We start from the raw sequence: 26,738 nt of genomic DNA on the forward strand, positions 1-26,738 counted from the left end.
TCTGAATCCAAATGGCCAATTCACCATTGATCTCATGCAACTTAATCTTAATTTTGACCTTGTCAAATACTAGATAACATCCACAGCTCTAGCTTCATCAATCATCCTTGTTACCTTGTCTAAAACCCTCAATCCAGTTAGTGAAACACGACTCGCCCCACATAAAGCCATGTTGCCTCTCCCTAATGTGCCTTGGTTTTCCAAATGCTCACAAGCACTTTTGCTCAGAATTCTCTCCAGTAACTTTCCAACCACTGATGTCAGACTCACTGATCTGGATTATCCCTGGTTCCCTTGAACAGTGGAACATTAGCCACTCGCCAATCCTGCAGGGCTTTGCCTGTGGCTAGAGAGGACACAAAGATATCAATCCATTTATATCTAGTTAGATTTTCAGAATGTTATGGTTATGCATATTGTAGTTCCATTGGAGTGGAATGTGTGTGCCTTCTAAAATTGGTATACTGCAATCAAAATTATTACTATCTGTAGAACTTTGTAACATTGTGAAATGTGTTTCAAAATAGTACAATGTACAATGTGATGCAATGGTTAAATTATAGAACTTAATTTAAAGATCTGGTCTCATGAACCACAGACATGAAATCGAAAACTACCTCAGCAGCTGATGTAAAATCTAAATTCATTTAAAATTCCAAATTATTTGACTGACTAAAAATCTCAGTAAAAATAAAACTGGTACCTAGTTCACTCATGATCTTCAGGGGAGAAAATTTGTTATCCTTGCTATGTGATTCCAAAACCCAAAGCAATGACACTTAACTGTCCTTTGAAATAGCCTCGCAAGTATTTAATTTTTTTACAGTAGTAGAAGGGAAAGAACTGGATGGATCACCCAGTGTTGACCATGGCACTGAACATAAATATGGCTCTAAGGCTCGGTCATCTACCCCTCTACAAACATCTGTAATCTGTTATCTAAACCGAGACAGCTGTCTGACAGCTTTGTAAACTAATATAGTTGTACTCATGGAATCCTACCATACAGAGAATATGCAAGTCTTCTCCATTACAGTCTCTGGGTATGCACTATTTTTAATATATTCTGCACTCCTGCTGGTTTTAGTGGAAGGTACCATCTGCCATATTCTTGCCAATTTACCTTACCTGTTTATATTCCTTGAAGCTTCTCTGCATCTTCTTCACATTATTGTCATGAGTAAACCCAAATGTATTATACATGATATGTTTTATACTGTCTGAACAGCTAAGGCCCAAATATTGATCCCCGTCCAACTCTATTAATCAGTTTCCCAAACAAAACCTTAAGCATTTTACAGTTACATCTGCCATATCTCCTCCTCTTGACCCCTTTCTGCCTTCTACAGGGACCAATCTCCATTACCCCCTGGTTCATTTATCTCTTCCCACCTATTCCTCCCCCTTTTCAGGCAATTTCCCCTGCCATCGTAGGAGATCTTTTACCTATCCCTACAACTCCTCCCTCATCACCATCCATAGCACCTAGACAGCCATTCCAGGAAAGGCAAAGATTTGCCTGCATTTCCTCTAGTCTTTTTTATTGCATTCAGTGTTCCTGCTGTACGCTCCTCTACATCAGTAGGACCAAGAATGGACTAGTTAACTGCTTTGTAAAGCACCTGTGCACCATCTATCATAATCATCTAAAGCTCTCAGTTGGAAAACGTTTTAATTCTCTTCTCCATTCCCACACCGACCTGCCTGTCCTTGGCCCATTCACTACCAGAGTGAAGCCAAGTGCAATCTCAAGGAACAGCATCACATATTCTGATGGCATGAACATAAAATTCTCCCGTTTCGGGTAACCTGCTCCCCATCTGTCCCTTTTCTTTCATCTGATCTGCACAGTTCTTTCTTTACCCACCCCACCACCCAAAGCTCCATGTTTCTTTTTACAATGCCACCCTCTCCATTTGTCCATTACCCACAACTTCCTCCCACCAGATCCCCTTCCCCTACTGTTCCCATCTGCCGACTCCACCTCCCTTTGTTCCATGCTCCAACTTGTTTTCCTATTAGATTCCATCATCTGCAGTCCTTTGTTGCCTCCATCAATCACTTCCCAGTCTCTGTTGCTTTTTCCACTCTTCCTTCCTGTGTCTACTTATCACCAGTTTTCAACCAGCTCTTTTTCCACACCTTTCCCTCACTTCTTTATATTCGCTACCTCCCCACTTAGTCTAGATGAAGGGTCTCAGCCCAAAACATCAACTGGCCATTTCTTTCCATAGATGCTGCCTGAATGTTGAGTTCTCCAGCAGTTTGCTTTTTGCTTCAGATTCCAGCATGTATAGTGTAGCCTCTTGTCTCCTTACACACTTATTTCCTCTCTATTCTTTTGTCTGATAAGCAGTCCTCTGTCTATGCCAGCACAACAGTCTAATCCCACTGGAATAGCCACCTCCTTCAAACCCTAAGGTGTAGGTGTCAGAGCCTGTAGATTTATCTGCTTTCATTATCATTAATTACTGTAACCATAATGTTTTTACAAATGCTAATTTCCTGTGCTTCTCATTCACTGTAGATGTGTACTACTTAACTTATTTCTGGAGTTATTCCATACTCTTTTGTTTTCTCACGGCATTTAGTCAAATGTGGACAAGGAAATCTTCTAATTGCAACAATTATAGAGTCATAGACCCTCCAGCCCAATGGTTCCATGCTGCCCACCCAACTAATCCCTATTTCCTGCAATTGACCTATATCCTTCTCAGCCACCTCACCCCACCCCTCCCCAAGTACTTCTTAACTGACACTATTGTACTTGCCTCAACCACTTCTTCTGGCAGCTCATTCCATATAATCTCTGCTTTCTGTGTGGATTAAGTTGCCCCTTGGGTCCTTTTTAAATTTTTCCCCTCCCACCTGTGCGCCCAAGTTTTGGCCTCCCCTATCTTGGGGAAAAAGCTACTATCATCCACCTTATAATCTTAAACATTTCTGTAAGGTCACCCTCATTCTACTATGTTCCAAGAAAAAAGACCTAGCCTGGCCAGCCTCTCCCTTTAGACCCAGCAACATCTCCATAAATCTCTTTTGCATTCTTTTCCAGTTTAAGCAGTTTTCCTGTAACAGGGTGACCTAAACTGTATATAGTACTCCAAGTGTGGCATCACCAGCAACTTGCACAATTGCAGCATAATGACCCCTTTCCCATACTCAGTGCTCTGACTGATGAAGGCCAATTGCTAAATGCCATTTTCACCACCCTATCTGCCTGTGACATCGTTTTCAACAAACCTCATTTGTGCTCCTGAGTTCCTCTGTTCTATTATGCTCCCTAGAGCACTACAATTCATAGTAGAAGTCCTTTGTTGATTTGAGTTACCAAAATGCATCACCTCAAACTTGTCTATTGAAATCCATTTTCCATTCCTCAGCCCATCACTCCCCTGATCATCATTGCTCTAGTGTTAAGTAACACTTGGAAGAAACATTGAAGTTAGGGAAGATGCAGAATTCATTCACAGTGTAAGACTTCAGAAAGTGGATTTGAACACCACCACTGACTGTGTTCTGAGGGACACAGATACAAGGCAAGGTCCAGCAGATGGTGAACAAACCAACATAGGGGATACACTGACAATACCTTTTCCTCACCATTCTACCAATTCCAGGTGAATTTGTCTAAGATGACATCTGTAGACATGACCATTAATTCAACTTACTGCTGATAAAATCCAATGTTCACGACAAAGGTATTGTTTATCATGTTGCATAGCATTGGTGTCATACTAAATGGGATAAACTTTGAACAAGTCTGGCAGCTAACAAACCCATGAATCCCTGAGATATTAGGACAATAAATCATGGGAGTTGAATTAGGCCATTTGGCCCATCATGTCTGCCGATTTACTTTTCCCTCTCAACCTCACTCTCCTGCCTTCTCCCCATAACCTTCCACACCCTTACTATCAAGAACTTATCAACAACTTTAAACGTACCCAGTGACTTGGCTTCCACAGCCATCTGTAGCAATGAATTCCACAAATTTGCTACCCCCTGCCTAAAGAAGTTCTTATTCTCTATTCTAAAGGGACTTCTTTGTATTCTGAAGCTCTGTCTTCTGGCTCTAGACTCTTGCGCTATTGGAAACGTCTTGTCCATGTCCACTCTATCTACATCTTTCAGTATTCAATAGGTTTCAGTGAGATCATCCTTCATTCTTCTAAACTCCAGCAAGTACAAGCCCACTGTCATCAAATGCTCCTCATACATTAGCCCTTTCATTCCCCAGATAATTCTCGTAAGCCAGTAACTATTTAGATACAGGACCCAAAACTGCTCACAGTGCTCCAAGTGCGGTCTGACCAATGTCTTTTAAATCCTCAACATTACATCCTTGCTATTCTAGTCCTCTGGAAATAAATGCTAACATAGTATTTGCATTCCGTAGTAGTGACGCAACCTGCAAGTCAACCTTTAGGGAGTTCTGCATGAGAACTCCCAACTCCCTAATTTCTAAATTCACTCCCTGCTTAGAAAATGGGTAAGCCTTTATTCCTTGTATCAAAGTGCATGATCATGCACTTTCCTAAGGAAATCTGCTCCAGCAGGAATCTATTCCATAGAATATATAACTGCCTCGCCGTATCAGTAATGTCAAGTCAGTGGACCAATGAGTGGTGCAAAGGGCATGTGAGATTAAGCTCTTTAAGCTTGCTTAAAGATAAATTGTCAGCAAAGCAGCCTACTGAATTGGCTCCCCAGCAAAGACCCTTATATTTATTCTCTCATCACCAGATCACATTGGCTGCTGTGTGTGTGGCAATGCATATCCATTACTCACCGTACTGCTCTGTGACAACCCTCCCCAAATCCACAATGTCTATCACCAAGAAGGGCAAGGGCTTCTGGTGCATGGGGATACCATCAAAAGTAGGTTCCCCTCTAAATTGCCCAAAAATTTGCAAATCTCTCTCTAGATTCATTGTCACTGGAACTAAATCCTTGATCTCCTTACAGAATCAGAGTGTTGGCAGTGTTTCAGTCGAAAGAGTGAAGTTGTTCAAGGTGGCTCATTGCCACCTTTCAATACTGGCTTCGTTAGTAATGTCCACAGCCTGAAATTCATGAAATAACTTCAATTGTGGCAAATAAGTCTGTAAGAGGCTGTGAAAGTACTCTTAATTTGTTGGGGAGAAAAACACGAGAGATTCTGCAGAAACTGGAAATTCAGAGTAATCCACACAAAATGCTGGAGGAACTCAGCAAGTCAGGCAGCCTCAATGGAATGTAAGTCCTGATGAAGGGTCTTGACCCAAAACGTTGACACTTTATTCCTTTCCATAGATACTGCCTGACTTGCTGAGTTACTGCAGCATTTTGTGCATGTTACTTAACTTTGTGAAAAGCACTGTATAAAAAGGGATCCAATTCTTTCCCAGCGTATATGACGAATAAACTCTTCTTGGGCTTCAAGCGGGTAAAGGTATCGATTGTAACATTTCAATGACTAACTCTACCATCTTCAAACATCACCTCTGAAGAAGATGGAAGCCCGAAAAGAGTTTGTTTGTCACTGTATAAATCCCACGTCTTTCTTCAATGACCACTTTTCTTTCTTTCTTTGTCTAAATTATCTACATAGAAGTTTTCAAATAAAATAAATGTAAGATTAAATATGTCATCTGTCTGGTAACAATGTATTAGCCTTGTATCTATGCTTTATAATTTTTTTTGTTTTCTGAATTAATTTAAGATTTACGGGAACATAAATGCTTCCCAAGTACCCTGGTTTAATATTTGGATTAATGGAACTGGATGGCATATGGATCCTCCATCTTAATTAATATCAGCATCTTTCATTTTAATTGACAGACTGCAAATGATTAACCTCTTATGTAACTAATATTTAGAGACTTTACTTTGTAAAATATTTCATAATTAGGCGGAAATGGCCTTGCTCTTGATGGACGATGAAGATGAAGAACGAAAACATTTTAATTATAACAAAATAGTGGAACAACAGAACCTTAGCAAAAAGAAAAAGAAGAAACTTGTTAAAAAGCAAGAGCTAATTGAAAAAGACAACTTCCAGGTAATTATTATTCACTTAATTTCACCGATTTTTGTTTCTCAGGTCCTTAAAAAAAAAAGCAAAGGAGAAAATAGTGCAAGTTCAGATTGTAGTTTTCTAATGCTTTTTAACAACAGGCCTGGTGCCAAAGGATTGAAAGATTGCTGATGTTTTAAGCATGTTTAAAAAAGAGAATAATTAATTACAAGACATCATTAATAGGCAAATTTCACATGACTGCATGGATTTCCTCTGGGGGCTCCAGTTTATTCCTACATTCAAAGAGATACAGGTTGGGGTTAGTAAAAGTAGTGAGCAAAACTTGCAGACTGCAAGACTGTGCTGGTTGTTGATGTAAACAATGCATTTCACAGTATTTTCTGATGTTTTGATATACATGTAACAAATAAATTGGCATTCAGAGATGTGTAAATTCAGCAAAGAGTGTGAATTTGATAATGAAAGGTTATATATGACTATCTTGATTTTTGAGAAGTATGTAGGTTAATGAAGGTAGGGAATTTAAGATAGGAATATATTTGACAAATTTCTACATGGAGATCAAGAAAGCAAAAGGCCCATGTAATTCAAAGGGACATTAGCAGATTGGATTAAAAATTATCTCAGTGGCAGAAACTAAAGGATAATGCTGAATAGAAACTGAAGTGACTGAAGGTGTTGAGTTTTTCTAAGGCTCTATAATAGATCTTGCTTTCATGATATATACAAATGGTAAAGACCAATGGGGGGGGATTACTTCAGAATTAGAATCAGGTTTATTATCACTGGCACGTATCATGAAATTTGTAGGTTTGCAGTACAGTACAATACATAAAGATTTTTTTTTAAAAACTGAAAATTACAATAAGAATTAGATATTAAAAATTAAATTATGTAGTGCAAAAAGAGAGGAATAAAATTACTGAGGTGGTGTTCATGGGTTTACTGTCCATTCAGAAACCTAATGGTGGAAGGGAGGAACTGTTGAGTATGTGTCTTCAGGCTCCTATACCACCTCCTAGATGGTAGCAATGAGAAGAGGGCATGTCCTGGGTGATGGGGGTCTTTAATGATGGACGCCACCTTCTTAAGGCATCTCCCTTTGAAGGTGTTCTGGATGCTAGGGAGGCCAGTGCCCATGGTGGAGCTGGCTGAGTTTACAAATTCCTATAGCTCTTTCTGATCCTGTGCAGTGGACCCTCCTTACCAGACAGTAATACTTTTACCATGTTTGCTGATGATACTAAAATTGACAGTGTGATGCTAATAGTGAAGTAGAAAATTTTGGACTACAGGAAGACAGTGGAATAGTAATATGAACACTTAAATTCAATTCATAAAATGAGATAGAATGCATTTTATTCTATAAAATGGGGAGGACAAATGAGGGAAGGGACTAAGTAGCACTTAGGATACTGAAAATTGTTAAGGATTTCAGGGTCTTGAAGAGCAACTCCTCAGACAGTAGGGAATTTTGATAAAATTGCATTTATGGCCAAGGCACAGAATACAAGAACTGGGATTCAATGCTAAATGTATATAGAATATTGATTAGGCCACAGCTAGAGGACTACATGAAGTTGTGGTTGCCACATCACAAAGGATCAGATCACACATAAGTGCAGAGGAGCTTTGAGAATAGCAGTTATAGTTTCAAGGAGAAACGATCAAACAAGGAGACTGCAGAGAGTTTTGAAGTGTAAAACTGAGAGGCTGGATAAAGTAAGCAAGTTGGATTGATTTCCTTTAGCAGGGAGGTATCTTAAATCTGTGTCTCCTAGTTGCAGGAGTTGGAGAGTTGAAAATGTATTAACAAGTGGTGGTAGTCTAGAACTCTGCCTTGTATGGTTTTGGAGGCAGTAAGACTCAACACATTTAAAAATTACCTGTACCAATACTATGATTATGGATCAAGATTTGCAAAGTGAAATTAACCAAATCTGTATGAATATGATGGGCTGAATGGCCTCTTGTACCATAAAGATAAAGTTAATTTCTTCAGCCACATTTGTGAAGTTCACATAAACCCTGCAGTGTGTTCTGTGAAAGAAAAATGCAAGAAGGAGAGATAGGTTTGGGTCTGATGGATTCCCTTTGAGAACTTGGGAATGGGATAATATTGTGAAAAGAAAATTTATATAAAAGCTCCAGAATTCCATTATAATGGACATAACTGGCAAGATTCACAGGTTGCAAGTTTTGTTATTAAACTTATTGAAACTGTGGAGAAGGACATTTAAGATTACAAGTTTGAGAAAATGTTTTTCTTGCAGGTGGATGTTGCTGACCCAAGGTTTCAAGCCATTTATACTTCACACCTGTTCAACCTTGACCCTTCAGACCCCAATTTTAAGAAGACAAATGCCACACAATCTTTTCTGCAAGAAAAATCAAGACAGAGGCAAGAGCAGCAGAAGAAGGCAGCTTCTCTCGCGAGAGAGAGTGAAATTACTAGAGAGGAAACAGTGACCATCAAGAAACCTGTAGACCATGGACTTTCCTTGCTCATAAAATCAGTGAAATCAAAAACGGAGCAATTTCAAGCCCGAAAGAAACAAAAAACTGTATAACAGAACCTATGTACAAAGACAGAAAATTTTTAAATAAGAGGAGTCTTGAATATGTGCATATTTGTAGTACACATGGAATCATAAATTTAATAATTTTATTAACTTTCCAGAGTCGGTATGTACAGGTTTATTATAAATTTACAGCTCATGAGATCCTATAGGACTAGATCATGGTTGAACTATATTCTTTTTCCTAACAGTTGTGTTTCAGTTCAAGTCCTACTGCTGAGAATCGAGCTTTAAAGAACTGTGGGCAGTAGTTTTTTTTTGTTTATCTCCACATCCCAAATGTTCTTTGATCATTTATTATTATTCAGATGTATTTCTAAAATGCTACATCAATAAGAATATGCTTTCTGTGAGAAAAAAATACAATATAGAAAGCAAACACAGAAAATAGCCTAAAGCTAAATCATGGAGATTAATTTCCACCAGATCAAAATTCATGACATTAAGGAAAATATGTGCCAATAGATTTTTATTTATTTTATCCATTCACGTTCAAAAAAAATTCACCAGTGTGGTGAAAACCTGTAGAAATACAACAAAGATTCTCTGTGTTGTTCATGTCCATTTTTATTCAACCATGGTGTGTGTGGCCTCCGTCAGTCGTGGTCGACCACGGGTACTGCGCCTCTGGTAGTCTCTGGGTAAGCGAAGCTGGAGCGGCCTCTCCAGGGCGCAAGCCAGGGCAGAGTTGATATGGAGATCCTGTTGCCTATGCAGTGGGACCCCCCTCTCCATGCTGATGACAGGTCCAAAGGAACGACGAAAGTCGATACAGTTTGGTGCCAGCAGCATCGCAGGGGTTGCCGTGCTGGTGCTGGGAACAGCAGTCAGCCGCCTTTGAGTCACCAACTGGTTTTTTCCACGGGGTTTACTCCCAAAGTCTTTCCCGTGAGCAGGTATAGCCACATGGCAGCGGAGGTTTGAAATCGGAGTTTTCCCTCTTCTAGATGAGCGACCATGCATGGTTAACTTGCTTGTCAGAGGAATTGGACTTGGTTGTCAGAGGCTGTTTGAGACGCACGCCATGAAGAGCATTTGTTTCGCAGTGGGAGCTCGTCCCCACTACCATCCTTTGGCTATGACTACCTTTGGAGCCAACCATGGTAGCCACTTTAAATTTGACAGAACAGAACTTTGTAACAATACTTAACAATTTATGAAAATTCTGTTATAATGTATTCCTATTAATAAAACTAATTTTTAGGAACTTAAAAGCTGACAGCAATGATGCATAACTAAGTTTCGGGCACACTAAAATATCACACTTGATTAGAGTCTATTCATGAAACATATTCTAAAGGAAGGCAAAGCTCATTGCCTCAAATATTACTGGACACAAAACAATTAAGTTGCAGGTATAAAAGCCTTTAGCAGAATTTGACAGCTTTCTGAAAACTCACCAAGTTCTGAGCAGCAAAAGTATTTTCTCCGTTTTTGAATATGTCAAGAAATCTGTTATTGTCAGTAACTTAAAACATACTGTAGATGAAAAAATATTTTGAAGTGTAGAGAATAAGTGAAAACATTTATTAAATATATCCAAAGCTGTTGACTTGCTTCTCATGGAAATGCTCTTGCTTTTGAGGGCAATGATTGTAGGTTCCGGATTCCCATCTTCATCCAGGCCTTGAAGCAGAATAGAGACACTTTAAGCATTGTTGCTTTGTCAGTGTTGCCATATTTCAGATGTTAGTTAAAGCCATTTACATGTTGAAACCAAGATGACGTGTGCGAATACATTGCTAAAGATGGAGAAACAGAGAATTTTGATTTAGTACTGAAAATGCGTATACTTGAGCCGATGTTTGGCCACAGCTGGAGTGGATATGAAGGCGATTTGATACGGCAGAACCAAAGCAGGGCAGTGTTGAGGTGGTGGGGCCCGAGTCCATGTCCAAGAGCGAGGAACAGCCCAAGATTTGGATGATTTTAGCGCCCAGCCAGATTGAATAAGTCAGGGTGTTGGGGACAGAGGCAAGGATGGGCTCCGCGAGATTTACTCGGCTCTGTGCTGAACTAAGACTGCAGTGATGACTGCTTTTGTGGCTATGGACTCACTTTTGTGAACTTCAGTTTTTTGTTGTTTGCACAATTTTTTTTCCTACACATTGGGTGTTTAACAATTTCTTTAATGGGTTCTATTGGGTTTCTTTGTGCTTGTAAGCAGATGAATCTCAAAATCATAAGCAGTAGGTATACTTTGACAATTAATGTACTTTGGCGTTGAGATACCATGAAGACAGGTATGAGTTAAGAATTGAAGGTTTCATAGTTTTTGAATGTTTCTGATTATAAAGGATGTTGAAAAGATAGCAAAGCAAGACCATGCCTTTTTCGTCAATCTGTTTTGCAGCCAAGGCTTTTTCTGGCCTGTTCATGTAACTTTTTTACAAAGCCCAGGGCTGGGTAGGATCTTTCTGTTGGGTCCAGGTTACTATTAGCCAGAAAATGCAGCCCTCTGGATCTGAAAGGGTAATGTGAGGTAGTCAACAAGCCCCACACAACAAACATCAGTTGACCTTAAAAACTAGATTATTGAAGAGTAGATATTTTACACTTAGTATCAAACTACAATAGAAGAGTCAAGTTGGATCATATACATATAGAAATTGGCCCAAGTTACATTCATATTGCTGTGGCTCAGAGCAGTATAAAGACAAGAAGGCCAGGGAAAGATCCAGGAGAAACAGCAAAGGTAATGGTATGGATATGAAGAACAGATTTTTGCTGGAACTGTACTGGTTTGGACTTAAAAAAGCTATGTTGACTCAGGCCTAGGGGGCCAGCGTCGGGCATGATGACGGACTCTCCACTCCTCCCTCTCCCTCATCAGTGTGCTCAGTTCATCTATATTAGCCGTGCCGCTATCTTCTAGGAGCATGTTGATGATAGCCTTGGGAGAGCACCCAAGGTTCATTCTCCCATGCTGGGGCTCCCATGTGATGACTAGGCTGGCAGGTAGCTCAGGGTGGCATAGACAGTGCCCTGCTAGTTGCAGTCTTATCACCTCGATTTTAGTAGTGAGCATCGGCAGGTCGTCATAGAGCTCGATGTTCGTCATGTGCTGTTGCCAATTCATGTCTAGAGCCATCCGGAGTGTTCATGTATAGCAACCATCTAGCGACTTCTGCATGGTCTTGGTAAGTGTCCACCTCTCACATCCGTACATGAGAATGGACTCTGACTACTATGAAGATCCTCGCTTTGAGCCCTCTGATCAGGTTTGACCTCCAGATTTCCTTTGTCTTAATGGGGATAGGTGAAATCAAAGAAAGGTAGCTGAACAGCAGAGGAAGAGGAAGGATACACAAAGAAATTTATGATTTTAACTATGTAGGTATTAACCTCTGGGAGTAAATTCATCAAATGGAATTGCAGAATAAATAAATTGGATATGGAAGGTGACCATTTGTTCACAAACTTATAGCAATTGGATGCCGCAGATGGAATATTAGATTATATGTGAGAGTTAGTTTAATAAACAATCATAATTGCATTTTTTTTGAAATGATAAGCATTATCAATGCAATATTGTTATCTAATGTGAGAGTCAGGAAAGAAAACTGGTGACCATTTTTGAAGTAGGTTATGATGAGATTAACTCACAAGCTGTAACAAACCAAAGGTTACTTTTATCCTACGGGATGAATCTAGAGGGTAATCTAAAGCCTAGTCCCATCGACCTGCTCCTGCACCATATCCCTCCCATCCAGATTTCTCTTAAATATTGAAATCAAACCTGCATCCACCACTTCTTGACCAATCTCCCTTGTGGGACCTTGTAAAAAGCCTTGCAAAAGTCCATGTGGACAACATCCACTGCCTTGCCTTCATCCACTTTCCTTGTAACTTCCTTGAAAAAGATTGGTTAGACATGACCTGCCATACGCAAAGCCGATCCCGAATTAGTCCTTGTCTTTCCAAACGCTTGTACACCTGGCCCTTAGAATACTTTCTCTTTACTGATGTCAGGCCCTCTGGCCAATGATTTCCTAACTTATTCTTCGAGCCTTTCTTAAACAACAGAACAAAATTAGCTGATCCTCCAGCACCTCACCCAGGGTCCGAGGTAATACCTTGTCACTCCCAACCTAATTATCCAATCTAATTTTCCACAAGACAGCAAACACCTCCCCCTCTAAACTTTCTATAAACTCTCAATGTCTTCCGAATAATTACAGATCCAAAAATAATTTTGTTCAATTAGGCGAACAACAGCCCGTACAATACTTCTGATGCAGTTTCGGCAACGTTCTCTATAACTAAAGTAAAATAGCTTTACTCTTATTTTGAAATCCACTAATGATACAACCCAACATACAACATGCTCTTCTGTTTGTTTGCTGAACCTGTTATTCGCTTTCAGTGACTTGTGTTCAAGGATACCTGGGATCCTATGAATATCAATATTTCTCCACTTATCACCATTTAATAAAATGTTTTGTTTTTCTGTTTTATCCACCTCTCATTTTTACATTTGTCATGTTCCCACCACTCACTCAGCTATCTATATCCCTTCAATGACTTGGGACAGTTTACTCCCTACTCAAATTCCTACCTAGTTTGTATCGTCAACAGAAAAGGGAATATCACATCTGGCTCCCTTGTATTCAAAGTAAGTTTATTATCAAAGTACATATATGTTTCCAAATACAACTCTGAGATTCATTTTCTTCTGGGCATATTCAATAAATCCTTAGAATAATAACCATAAAAGAATTAAAGACCACACCAGCTTTAACATTCAACCAGTGTGCAGAAGATCACAAACACTGCATATTGCAAAAACAAAGAAGTAATAATAGATAAATAAGCAATAAATATCGAAAATGTGAGATAAAGAGTCCTTAAAAGCAAGTTCATAGATTGTAGTTAAATTTCAATGATGGGGCAAGTGAAATTGAGTCAAGTTATCCTCTGGTTCAAGAGGGTGATGGTTGAGGAGTACAAGTGTTCCTGAACCTGATGCTGTGAGTCCTGAAGCTCCTGCACTTTCCTCCTGATGGTAACAGCAGGAAGAGAGAGATCCTGGGTAGTTGGGGGTCCCTGATCATGAATGCTGCTTTCCTACAACAGCATTTCATGTAGATGTACTCAATGGTGGAAAGGGCTTTATCCATGATGGACCAGGCCATATCCACTATTTTTGTAGGATTTTCTGTTTCCATACCAGGCTGTGATGCAGCGAGTCAATATATTTTCCACTACACATCTATCGAGGTTTGTCAAAGTATTAGACCATAAGATATAGGAGCAGAATTAGGCCAGTTCGCCCATCAAGTCTGCTCTGCCATTTCAATATGGCTGATCTATTTTTTCTCTCAACCCCAATCTCCTGTCTTCTCCCCAAATCCCTTCATGCGCTGACTGATCAAAAATCTATCAACCTCTGCCTTAAATGTACATAAAGACTTGGCCTCCACAGCAGCCTGTGGCAACGAATTCCACAGATTCACCACTCTCCGGTGTTACGAACCCCGTAACTGGGTCACTTACCAGCAAAGATAGAGAGATCCGTTGAAGTCTGATGGTACTATTTTTAACAGTATTTATTGGTAAAAATACACAAAAATAATATCAATGCAAACATACAGATACTATACGTCAACACTAGATCTAAAAGTGCGGGTATAATAATAATAAGAAATAGCTTTATCATTATCTAGGGGATAATGTATTGTCCGATGGAAATATAAAAGTCACTCAGTTCATTCAGGCTGCAGCCTTTGGTTGGAGTCAAGAGAGACAGATTTTAGAAACTTGCCAATTCCTTTTATGATTCCGATCCTTCGAGAGTTCCATGGGTGTGGCCAGTCACTTATGGCCTCTCCTTTTGCTAAAGCCATTCTTCCGTGGTAAGGCCCCAATCCCAGGCAAAGGGAAAGGACGCACGCGAGCCCCCCACCGGCTGTCGCTATTAAACGCTGTCACGGGATTTCTAGCATTTCTCTTGGTGCGTCTGAAGGGGTTGTTCCCCAGACCCTCTTTTATCCTTACTCACGGGGTCTCAGATGTCAATCAGGTTGGAATGATGCAATCCCTCAACCAGCCCACTCTGGTCACCCCCTGAGGGCTTCAGTGAATAGTACAGTACTCAATACACAATTCCGTCTCCAAGAGACAATGGCCATTATCCATGGCTTTGTCTTGCTGAGGCCAGGACTCATTCCAAAACCTGTGTATTCTGGACATCTCTCTCTCATTTCCTGGGTCCCAGACCCGAATTAATAGCGATCTTGCGATTCTCAAAAAGGAGGGGCTACTTTGTACCCTTCAGCCCCTCAGAGTTGTGGCACATTCATAACACCCCCTTCCTTCAAAGCCTTTTTACCATCGGTAAAAATGAATTAATAGAGTCTTACAGGATTTTAGAATCTAACACAATACAAAAGTTTTTTTTCACTACAGAGTAATACAGTTTTACATTCAATTCAGCATCTAAACAGTTAACAATTACATTGTCACTTCCTTTAATATCTTAACATCTTGTACCTTACTAAAGTCTTGTAGCATCAGACTCCAATTTAATAACCACCTATTTTTATTTCTTTCCTTCAGCAAACAAAAACTAAAGAGTTGTGATCTTAGCTTATGTGTATACTACAAAAGTTCATGCAAATACTAATCTTTATGTTACTTTCAAACTGAACAGTCAAACTTCATGGGGGTTGTCTTTATTATTCACATGCTTTGTCGAAATCCCTTCAAACCGGATCCTGCTATTTAAAATGGCAGCCCATCAACCCTCGCCCCTTTTCCAGTTAACTCCCACGTGGTGAGCTTCTTTCATAGGAGTTATTTTATCAATAATGTGTTCCAAACTTAGACCATTTTCCGAATTTCCACACAATTCTTTAAGTTTAAGCAAGTTGCTAGTTTTCTCTTCAGGATCCTTCATGCCGTTAGTTCTCAATTTAAGATCTGCAAGCGATCCCTCTTTGTTCAAACAGCATTTCAAATTCTGCTTTTTCACACCACACCCTTGAATAGCAATAGCGTGTGGGGCACCTTTACATTCCACCTCAACCTGTAATTGATTCACAGGCAACATGTTACCAAGCCATTGTCTCTGTAGCCTGGTTGCTGCTTTTGACATCAATCCAGACTTTAAATTTTCTTCATTCAATTTGGGAACTACACTTTTCCCTTTTCCTTCAATAATAAGATTCACGTCACCACCTTTTATCTCCTCACTAACTTTTAACACACCTTCAAGCACAAACAACTGGGAATTCTCACTTCCCACTATTACCAAGGTTAACCCTTTCTTCACTGAACCAAGTCCATCTGACCCACAAGGACTGCATTCCTTTTCAACTGAATCAAATACCTCAGACTTTTTCCTGAGCTCCATTACTAGGTTCAGGACCACATGCATCCACATCTTGGACACACTCAAACGGGACATCTGGCTCTTCCAGGCTTTCAATACCCGTACCCTTTTCAAATTCTAAATTCCCCTGATCCTCCCAACTACTCTCTGGGTAATTCCTTTCCGGAGTAAACTCAACCCCGCGGGCTGAAACAACCTCATCTGCCAACCCAGCAGACTTCTTCAAGGTAATGGCATCCTTTTCATCTAGGACTGCCCTCATTTCATTATCGGGAACACCTTTAGAATTTTCAACTTTTTCAAACAGTTCTGCCAAACCAGACAGATCATCCATGTCCAACCCTGGACCTTTTAACAGCCTTATCTGTTTCTCATCTTTACTTCGTGCCTCTATAAATTTCCTCCTGGCTAAGGGCAGGACTACCTCCTCTCCCTTACTCTCTTTCACTTTCCTATTCTCCATTTTACCACCCTTTAAACCCTCGTGGTACAGGGTGGGTAAAAACGTCTCGGCCAAATCGATACTGGCCGGATTTAAACTGGTCTCGTTCTCAGCTGCTTTTCTCGACATGCTGCGAGTGATCGCGCATGTGGGATAGATCTTGGAATCTAGGGGCGGGACCTCAACACTCACAGGCTGGCTTGTCAGCTTCATTGCTGACCAAACCTTACCACCGGCTAAATCATTACCCAGAAGGACGTCCACGTCAGTTCTCGGGAATTCTGATCGCACCCCTATTTCAACTGGTCCAGATACCAGCTCACAATTTATAATGATCCTATGCAAGGGCACCATTTCTGTCCCTTTTCCTATTCCTTTCAAAGCTACCATTCCCGTCTTGCAACCAAAATCCAGTACCTTACTGCTAATCAACGACAGTTCAGCTCCCATGTCTCTCCAGATCCGCACTGGAACTGGTGTGTCTCCCTCTCTCACAGACACGGTTCCTTTTGAGATACATTTCTCAGACCCTTCTCGTACTCTGTCTACCTAGGGCTCTCTCGTCGATTTACTGATCACCACAGCACATCCTATAGGGACTGCTGCTTTCCATTTTCCTGTCTCCTTCCTTGGAGCAAGGCACTTGGATGCAATATGACCCACCTTTCCACAATTAAAACAGGTCAAGCCAGGACCTCTCCTGCCGTCTTGCCTCTCCTCCTCAATTTTACCACTAGCTCCCAGCGGGATCTCTGCCTCAGCCGGCGGGCTTTCTCTACCGTTCCCACGGTCTCTCTGGTAACTTTTATTCGAGGAAAACTTTGTCTTGTGGGTTAGGGCATATTCATCTGCGAACCTAGCAAATTCGGAGATGAACTTATTTGGCTTCTCATTCAAATACATCCGGATATCATCCAAAACACAACCTTTAAATTTCTCAATCAGAATTAACTCCCTGAGACACCAAAAATCTTCGTCCACTATTTCTGCTGCACACCAACGATCCAAGAGCACACCCTTCTCATAGGAAACTCGGTATACGTCTGATTCCACCCTTTCTTTAAATTTCTGAACTTTTGTCTATAGGCTTCAGGTACCAATTCATAGGTCCGAAGAATGGCCTCCTTTACTTTCTCATAATTCTCCGACTCTTCCTCCTCCATGGACAATGCCGCATATGCCCGTTGTGCCTTCCCTTTTAACACACTTTGTAACAACACCACCCGCTGCTCTTTGGGCCACTTCTGATTCACTGCCACCTTTTCAAAATGCAAGAAATAACTATCAACATCCGTTTCCTCGAATGGAGGTACTAACCTAAACTCCCGACTAACATTAAACTGCTCCTCTCGGTCTGACCCTTGAACTCTTCGCTCTTGCCTTAACTTCTCCATATCCAAGTCATGTTGCCTCTGTTTCTCGGCCTCCCTCTCCTTCTCGGCCCTTTCCTTCTTTTCAGCTGCTTCCAGCTGTTTTAACTGAATTTCATGCTCCCTTTGTTTCTCAGCTCTGTCCTCTCTTTTTCAGCTCTTTCCTGCTCCCTTTTCACCTCTAACTCCTTTAGCTGGAGCTCATGCTCCCTTTGTTTCTCAGCTCTGTCCTGCTCTCTTTTCACCTCTAACTCCTTTAGTTGGAGCTCATGCTCCCGTTGCTTCTCGGCCCTTTCTTTTTCCTTCTCAGCTGTTTCCAGCTGCTTTAATTTAATTTCATGTTCCAACCTTAATTTCTCCAACTCTAACTGAGCCATCCCACTGGCTGTTGCCTTGTCAGGGATATTTTCCAATACCTCAGCAGAAAACACATTCTTCACAATATAATACTGAGTTATGGCCCTCCGCACCTCCCGCTTTTTCATTGACAACCTCACCTCTGTGAGGTTTAGTCATTTCGCAAAATTTATCAAGTCCGACTTTGTGGCCGCCTCTAGTGCCTCCAGAGTCGGGTTTTCTATAAATTCATCCACGACCATCTTTGCTGGTTTCCCGTCTGGCTACCCGCGTAACCAGATCCAAGTTTGGACTTACAAGCCCGATTCACTGGCCCTCCAATTTGGTATCAAATCTCGAGACGAGATCCCCAAGTTGTTACGAACCCTGTAACTGGGTCACTTACCAGCAAGGGTAGAGTGGTCCGTTGAAGTCTGATGGTACTATTTTTAACAGTATTTATTGGTAAAAATAATATCAATGCAAACATACAGATACTATACGTCGTCAATACTAGATCTAAAAGTGCGGGTATAATAATAATCAATAAGAAATAGCTCTATCGTTGTCTAGGGGATAATGTATTGTCCAATGGAAATATAAAAGTCACTCAGTTCATTCAGGCTGCAGCCTTCGGTTGGAGTCAAGAGAGACAGATTTTAGAAACTTGCCGGCTTTTCCTTTATGATTTCGATCCTTGGTGTTTCGTTGGTGTGGCCTCTTCTTTAGCTAAGCCATTCTTCCGTGGCGATCCCGCCAATTCCCCAGGCAAGAGAAAAGGACGCACGCGAACCCCCCACCGGCAGTCGCTATTAAACACTGTCATGGGATTTCTAGCGTTTCTCCTGGCGCGTCTGAAGGGGTTGTTCCCCAGACCCTCTTTTATCCTTACTCACGGGGTCTCAGGTGTGAATCAGGTTGGGATGATGCAATCCCTCAACCAGCCCACTCTGGTCACCCCCTGAGGGCTTCAATGAATAGTACAGTACTCAATACACAATTCCGTCTCCAAGAAACAATGGCCGTTATCCGTGGCTTTGTCTTGCTGAGGCCAGGACACATTCCAAAACCTGTGTATTCTGGACGTCTCTCTCTCATTTCCTGGGTCCCAGACCCAAATTAATAGCGATCTTGCGATTCTCAAAAAGGAGGGGGCTACTTTGTACTCTTCAGCCCCTCAGAGTTGTGGCACATTCGTAACACCGGCTAAAGAAGTTCCTTCTCATATCTCACCATCCAGAGACAGAGAAGCAGTTTCAGCGACAGGTTACTATCGTTGCAATGCTCCTCAGTCAGGATGAAGAGGTCAATACTCCCCAATGCCATTAGGCTTTACAATTCAACCGCCAGGACTTAAGAACTTTTTAAAAGCTATTATTAATGCTTTTTGAGATAGTGATTTAGATGCATATCATATTTTTTACTGAGCTAAATATTGTATGTAATTAGTTTTGATACAACAAGTGTATGGGACATTGGAAAAAAAAGTTGAATTTCCCCATGGGGATGAATAAAGTATCTATCTATCTATCTATCTATCTATTCAAAGGATACTCCTCTATTTTGAGGCTGTGCCCTCTAATCTTAGACACTCCCACCAAAGAAAACATCCTTTCCACACCCACACTATCAAGGCATTTCACCATTTAATAGGTTTCAATTGGGTCACCCCTCATTCTTCTAATTTCCAGTGAATACAGGCCCACAGCCATCAAATGCTCTTAATATAATAAACCATTTAATCTAGGAATAATTTTCATGAGCCTCTGAACCCTCTTGTTTCAGCACATTCTTTCTAAGAGAAGGGGCCCAAAACTGCACATAATACTCCAAGTGAGGCTTTATAAGGTCTCAACATTACATCCTTAGTTTTATATTCTAGACCTCCTAAAATGAATACTGATGTCACATTTGCCACCTCACCACAGACTCAACCTGCAAATTAACCTTTAGGGAATCCTGCACAAGGACTCCCAAGTCCCTTTGTGCCTCAGATTTTTGTATTTTCTCTCCATTTAGAAAATAGTCAACCCTTTCATTTCTTCTACCACAGTGACATGACCATACACTTCCCAACACTATTCCATCTGACTTCTTTGCCCATTCTCCTAATCTATCTCAGTCTTTATGTAGCCTCGCTATTTCCTCAAAACTACCTGGCCCTCCACCTATCTTCGTATCATCTGGAAATTTTGCAACAAAGCCATCAATTCCATTATCCAAATAACTGACACACAACGTAAAAAGAATGTCATGCCAGGTCTTCACAAACTCCTAAGTAAGTAGAGGCACCTCTGTGCTATCTTTGTAATTGCACTTGCGTGCTGGACCCAGGACAGGTCCTCCAAAAGAATAACACTGTGAAATTTAAAGTTGCTGACTCTCTCCACTTCTAATTCTCTGATGAGGGCCTCATGGACCTCTGGTTTCCTTCTCCTGAAGTCATCATCTCCTTGGTCCTGCTGACATTGATGATATATGTAGATTGTGAATATCTGGAGCACCATGTACTGATCTCTCAGAACCCCACTGGTCGCAGCCTGCCAATTTACTTTTATATCTAATCTTTGCCTTCTGTTTATTATTGTGCTCTATTCTAGTACTCCTATCTCATGACCTGGTTGACCAACCTCCTACTTATCCCAAGCATTCTGAAAACCCAAATGCACTACAACCTCTGGTTCCCTCCTACCAGTCACGTCCACAAAGAATTCTAATCAAAAATGTTTTCCTTTTCACAAATCCACCTGGATTCTGCTCAAACCCATTATTCTCTTCCAGATAGTTCTATTGTATCTTTAATAAAACTGAAGACCTCAGGGCAGATTGTCTCCACAAAGACATGACAGCTCAGTCTTTTAAAGGCAGAGGAGGTGGAGTATGCTTTACGATTAACTCATTGTGGTGCACAAACATGGTGGTTCTGTCTCAGTCCCGCTCCTCCGACCTAGAACCTGGTGGTCAAAGGAGACGGCACTTTTTTATTTATTCAAGTACGGGATGTGGGTGTTGCCAGCTAAGCCAGCATTTATTGCCCATCCCTACTTGCCCTTGTGAAGGTGGTGGTGAGCTAACTTCTTGAACTGTGCAGTCCCTGAGGAATAGATACACCCATAGTACTGTTAGGGAGGGAATTGCGTGATTTTGACCCAGCAACAATAAATGAATAGAAATATGTTTCCAAATCAGGATGGCGAGTAACTTGGAGGGGGATTTCCAAGTGGTGGTGTTCCCAGGTATCTGTTATTCTCATCCTTCTAGATGGTAGTGGCCATGGGTCTGGAAGGCGCTGCCTTAGGAACTTTGGTGTGTTGTTGCAGTGCATCTTGTAGATAGTACACACTGCTGCAACTGTTCCGTTGATGGTGGAGGGATTGGATGCTTGTGGAAGGGGTACCAATCAAGTGGGCTGCCTTGTACTGGATAGTGTCAAGTTTCTTGAATGTTGATGGTGCTGCACTCATCCAGGTGAGTGCACCCCTAGGGACAGACTTTGGGGAGTCAGGAGTTGAGTTGCACGCCACAGGATTCCTAGCCTTTGACCTGCTCTGGTAGCCAGTGTTTATATGGCTAGACCAGTGGAATTTCTTGTCAATGGTAACCCCCAGGATATTGATAGTAGGGGATTCAGTGATGGTGATGCCACTGAACGTCAAGAGATGACGGCTAGAGCCTCTCTTGTTGGAGATGATCATTGCCTGGCATTTGCTTGGCTTAAATGTTACTTGCCACTTGTCAGCCCAAGCCTGGATATTGTCCAGGTCCTGCTGCATTTGGGAATGAACTGCTTCACTATCTGAGGAGTCACGAATGGTGCAAAACATTGTGCAGTCATCTGCAAACATCCCCGCTTCTGACCTTCTGACAGAAGGAAGGTAATTGATGAGGCAGTTGAAGATGGTTAGTCCTAGGACATTTCCCTGAAGAACTTCTGCAGTGATGCCCTTAAGATGAGATGATTGACCTCTAACCACAACCATCTTCCTTTGTGTCAGGTATGATTCCAACCAGTGGAAGGTTTCCCCCCTAATTCCCATTGGCTCTATTTTAGCCAGGGCACCTTGATGCCATACTCAGTCAAATGCTGCCTTGATGTCGAGGGCTATCACTCTCACCTCACCTCTGGTATTTAGCTCTTTGGTCCATTTTGGACCAAAGAGATGATGAGATCAGGAGCTGAGTGGCCTTGATGGAACCCAAACTGGGAATCCGCAAGCAGGTTATTGCCAAGTAGGGGCTGTATGGTAACACGGTGGATGACCCCTTCCATTACTTTGCTGATAGAGTAGGCTGGTAAGAACGGTAACTGGCTGGGTTGAACTTGTCCTGTTTCCTGTGTACAGGACATGCCTGGGCAATTTTCCACATTACCGGGTAGATGCCAGTGTTGTAGCTGTACTGAAACAGCTTGGCTAGTGGTGTGGCAAGTTCTGGAGCACAAGTCTTCAGGACTATTGCTGGGATTTTGTTCCATAGCCTTCGCTGTATCCAGTGCTTTCAGCTGTTTCTTAATATCACGTGGAGTGAATCGGATTGGTTGCATATTGACATCTGGGATGCTGGGGGACTTCTGGAGGAGGCCAAGCTGAATCACTTATCTCTGTAGCTTACTTGACCACTGTTATACCACCATCAAGAACACTTACCATGACATCCCATTCCTATGCTTTGGATAAGGCTGTACTTCTACTCCCAGCATACAGACAAAGACTGAAGTCCACAACACAATGGTGAGGACCAAGAAAGTATGGTCAGGTGAGGCAGAAGAGTGCATTTTGAACTGCTTTTGAGTCAGTAGACTGGACTATATTCCCTCTATCAATGCTGCTGGCCTGCTGAGGTCCTCCTGCATTTTTTATGTTGCTTCTCCGATCACAGATGCACCTGTCAGTTTAATTATATTTTTCCATTTGAAAGTCTGCGCCCTGCCAGTTATGCTGTCTGTTCTCTTCACCCAACTCCCATCTGTAATTTTAACACACTCATTACCCCACTTTTCCACTTGCATTGAAAATCCTACAACATCATGTTTCCTTCTCCACTCACGCTACTTTATCATGTGTGCTTCCAACATTTCCTAATTTTGACTTATTTAATTTCTCTGCTATTTCTATATTCCCCACTGTAAATTCAACTTTGTGTCTCACGTTTGTCCAGGTTGAAGGGGCTATATACAAGTCAAGTCAAGTCACTTTTTATTGTCATTTCAACCATAACTGCTGGTAGAGTACACAGTAAAAATGAGACAATGTTTTTATCAGGACCATGGTGCTACATGAAACGGTACAAAAACTACACTGAACTACATGAAAACAACACAGAGAAAAAAAAAACACTAGACTACAGACCTACCCAGGACTGCATAAAGTGCATAAAATAGTGCAGGCATTACAATAAATAACAGACAAGACAATAGGCACAGTAGAGGGCAGTAAGTTGGTGTCAGACCAGACTCTGGATATTGAGGAGTCTGATGGCTTGGGGGAAGAAACTGTTACATAGTCTGGTCATGAGAGCTCGAATGCTTTGGTGTCTTTTCCCAGATGGCGGGAGGGCAAAGAGTTTGTATGAGGGGTGTGTGGGGTCCTTCATAATGCTGTTTGCTTTGTTGATGCAGTGTGTAGTGTAAATATCCATAATGGCGGGAAGAGAGACTCTTATGATCTTCTCAGCAGACCTCACTATCCGTTGCAGCGTCTTGCAATCCGAGATGGTGCAATTTCCGAACCAGGCAGTGATGCAGCTGCTCAGGATGCTCTCAATACAACCCCTGTAGAATGTGATGGGGAAAAAACAGAAATCAGACATAATCAGGAATTTGGTGGAGACGAACAATCTGATTTTCGGGACTACTGGATATTACTTTTCAATACTCCAACATAGTTTAATTCAATTTTTCGATATTCCACAGTATTGTAGTATCTTTTCAGTGATCAGGTAAGCTCAAAGGAATCAGAATCAGGTTTAATATCACCAGAATACATCATGAAATTTGTTAACTTTGTAATAGCTGTACAATGCAATATATTATAACAGATGAAAAACTGAATTACAGTAAATATATATATTAAATAGTTTAATTAAATAAATGCAACAAAAAGTAGTGACGTATTATTCATAGGTTCAATGTCCATTCAGAAATCGGATGGCAGAGGGAAAGAAGCTGTTCCTGAACCATTGTGTGTGTGTGTGTGTGTGTGTGTGTGTGTGTGTGTGCTTGTTTGCTTGCTTTCAGGCTTCTACACCCCTTCCTGATGATAGCAATGAGAAGAGGGCACGTCTTGGGTGGTGGGAGTCCTTTATGATGGATGCCGCCTTTTTGAGACATCACTCCTTGAAGATGTCCTGCATACTACAGAAGTCAATGCCCATGATGGAGCTAATTTTACAATTCTCTATAGCCTACTTCCATCCTGTACAGTAACCCTGATTCCAGCTAGTGATGCAGCCAGTAAGAATGCTCTCCACAGAACATCTGTAGAAATATGCAAGTGTTTTTTGGTGACATTCCAAATCTCCTCAAACTCCTAATGAAATATAGCTGCTATCTTGCCTCCTTTATAGCTGCATCGATATGTTGGGTCCAGGTTAAGTCCTTGGAGATACTGATACTCAAGAACTTAAAATTGCTCTGCCTTCGTCACAACCACAAATTTGGCAGCACAGTAGATAACAGCAATTGCGAATTTGCACGTCAGGTAATTATTATTTAATTGTGATAGTATTTAACTACATTCTTGTCATCGTAGTGCTTGTTGAGACTTGGACAGAGCATACCAAAGGTTCGCTGCTGTTTTGCATTCGGCCTTCCCTGAGCCATTTGACTTTCAAAATCAACTGACTCTGAAGACTAGCAGTATTCGTTTAATGTCTAGATATTCTTTTCGGCCACAGTGTAGGCTTCATTTCCTTTTTGAGAGTTTTAGTTAACGACCCTGTTTGGCCTAGCGTTTATTGTTTTATTTTCCCTTTTTCAAATTAAAGTCTGTGAACTATCGACTTGCTTCAGTGTCTCTCACTCCGCACTTGGACCATATCTGAATCATGGTGACACCCTCTCCACTTCTGATCCCTCTATGAAAATTGGTGTATATTCGCTCACCTTACCCTTTCTGAAGTCCACAATCAGTTATCTGGCCTTACTGACATTGTGTGCAAGGTTGTTGTTGCAACACTATTTAACTAGCTGGTATATCTTGCCAATTGTAGGGGTGACTTGCAGCAGACTGAAAAGCTTGAGCATGTAGATATTAAGGTAGAGGATATGCTGGAGCTTTTGGGAACTGTAGGAAGCGAGGGAGGCGATTGCTGAGCATCTGGTGATGATCTTTGCATCATTAATGAGGACGGGAGAGGTTCTGGAGGATTGGAGGGTTGTGGATATTGTTCCCTTATTCAAGAAAGGGAGTAGGGATAGCACAGGAAATTATAGGCCAGTGCGTCTTACTTCAGTGGTTGGTAAGTTGATGGAGAAGATCCTGAGAGGCAGGATTTATGAACATTTGAAGAAGCATAATATGATTAGGAATAGTCAGCATGGCTTTGTCAAAGGCAGGTCGTACCTTATGAGTCTGATTGAATTTCTCGAGGATGTGACTAAACACATTGACGAAGGTAGAGCTGTACATGTAATGTATATGGATTTTAGCAAGGCATTTGATGAGGTACCCCATGCAAGGCTTATTGAGAAAGTAAGGAGGCATGGGATCCAAGGGGACATTGCTTTGTGGATCCAGAACTGGCTTGCCCACAGAAGGCAAAGAGTGGTTGTAGATGTGTCATATTCTGTATGGAGCCCAGTGACCAGTGGTGTGCCTCAGGGATCTGTCCTGGGACCCCTACTTTTTGTGATTTTCATTAATGAGGAAGTGGAGGGATGGGTTAGTAAATTTGCTGATGACACAAAGATTGGGGGTGTTGTGGATAGTGTGGAGGACTGTCAGAGGTTACAACGGGACATTGATAGGATGCAAGACTGGGCTGAGAAGTGGCAGATGGAGTTCAACCCAGATAAGTGTGAGGTGGTTCATTTTCGTAGATAAATATGATGGCAGAATATAGTATTAATAGTAAAACTCTTGGCAGTGTGGAGGATCAGAGGGATCTTGGGGTCTGAGTATATAGGACACGCAAAGCTGCTGCGCAGGTTGTCTCTGTGTTAAGAAGGCATTCAGTGCATTGGCCTTCATCAATCGTGGGATTGAGTTTAGGAGCCGAGAGGTAATGTTGCAGCTATATAGGACTCCACTTGGAGTACTGTGCTCAATTCTGGTCACCTTACTACAGAAAGGATGTGGAAACCACAGAAAGGGTGCAGAGGAGATGTACAAAGATGTTGCCTGGATTGGGGAGCATGCTTTATGAGAATAGGTTGAGTGAATTCAGCCTTTTCTCCTTGGAGTGACGAAAGATGACTTGATAGAGGTATACAAGATAATGAGAGGCATCGATCGTGTGGATAGTCAGAGGCTTTTCCCCAAGGCTGAAATGGCTAGCATGAGAGGGCATAGTTTTAAGGTGCTTGGAAGTTGGTACAGAGGAGATGTCAGGGGTAAGTTTTTTTTAAACGCAGAGTGGTGAGTGTGTGGAATCGGCTGCTGGTGGCGGAAGAAATGATAGGGTCTTTAAAGAGACAGCTGGATGGCTACGTGGAGCT

General features: G+C 41.5%; 1 protein-coding gene across 4 annotated transcripts in view; it reads left to right on the forward strand.

The window, feature by feature from the left end:
• esf1 (ESF1, nucleolar pre-rRNA processing protein, homolog (S. cerevisiae)) overlaps positions 1-10,149 on the forward strand; it is a 68,447-nt gene extending 58,298 nt beyond the window's left edge. For all 4 annotated transcript variants that reach the window (XM_073051266.1, XM_073051269.1, XM_073051267.1 and 1 more), the window contains 2 exons: positions 5,894-6,043; positions 8,296-10,149. In XM_073051266.1, the coding sequence (XP_072907367.1) occupies positions 5,894-6,043; positions 8,296-8,592 (447 nt within the window). In that variant the 3' untranslated portion in view covers positions 8,593-10,149. The remainder of the gene's footprint in view (positions 1-5,893; positions 6,044-8,295) is intronic.
• Positions 10,150-26,738: the final 16,589 nt, after the last annotated feature.

This window comes from Hemitrygon akajei, chromosome 7 (assembly GCF_048418815.1).
Source record: "Hemitrygon akajei chromosome 7, sHemAka1.3, whole genome shotgun sequence".
In the NCBI taxonomy this organism is placed as follows: domain Eukaryota; kingdom Metazoa; phylum Chordata; class Chondrichthyes; order Myliobatiformes; family Dasyatidae; genus Hemitrygon; species Hemitrygon akajei.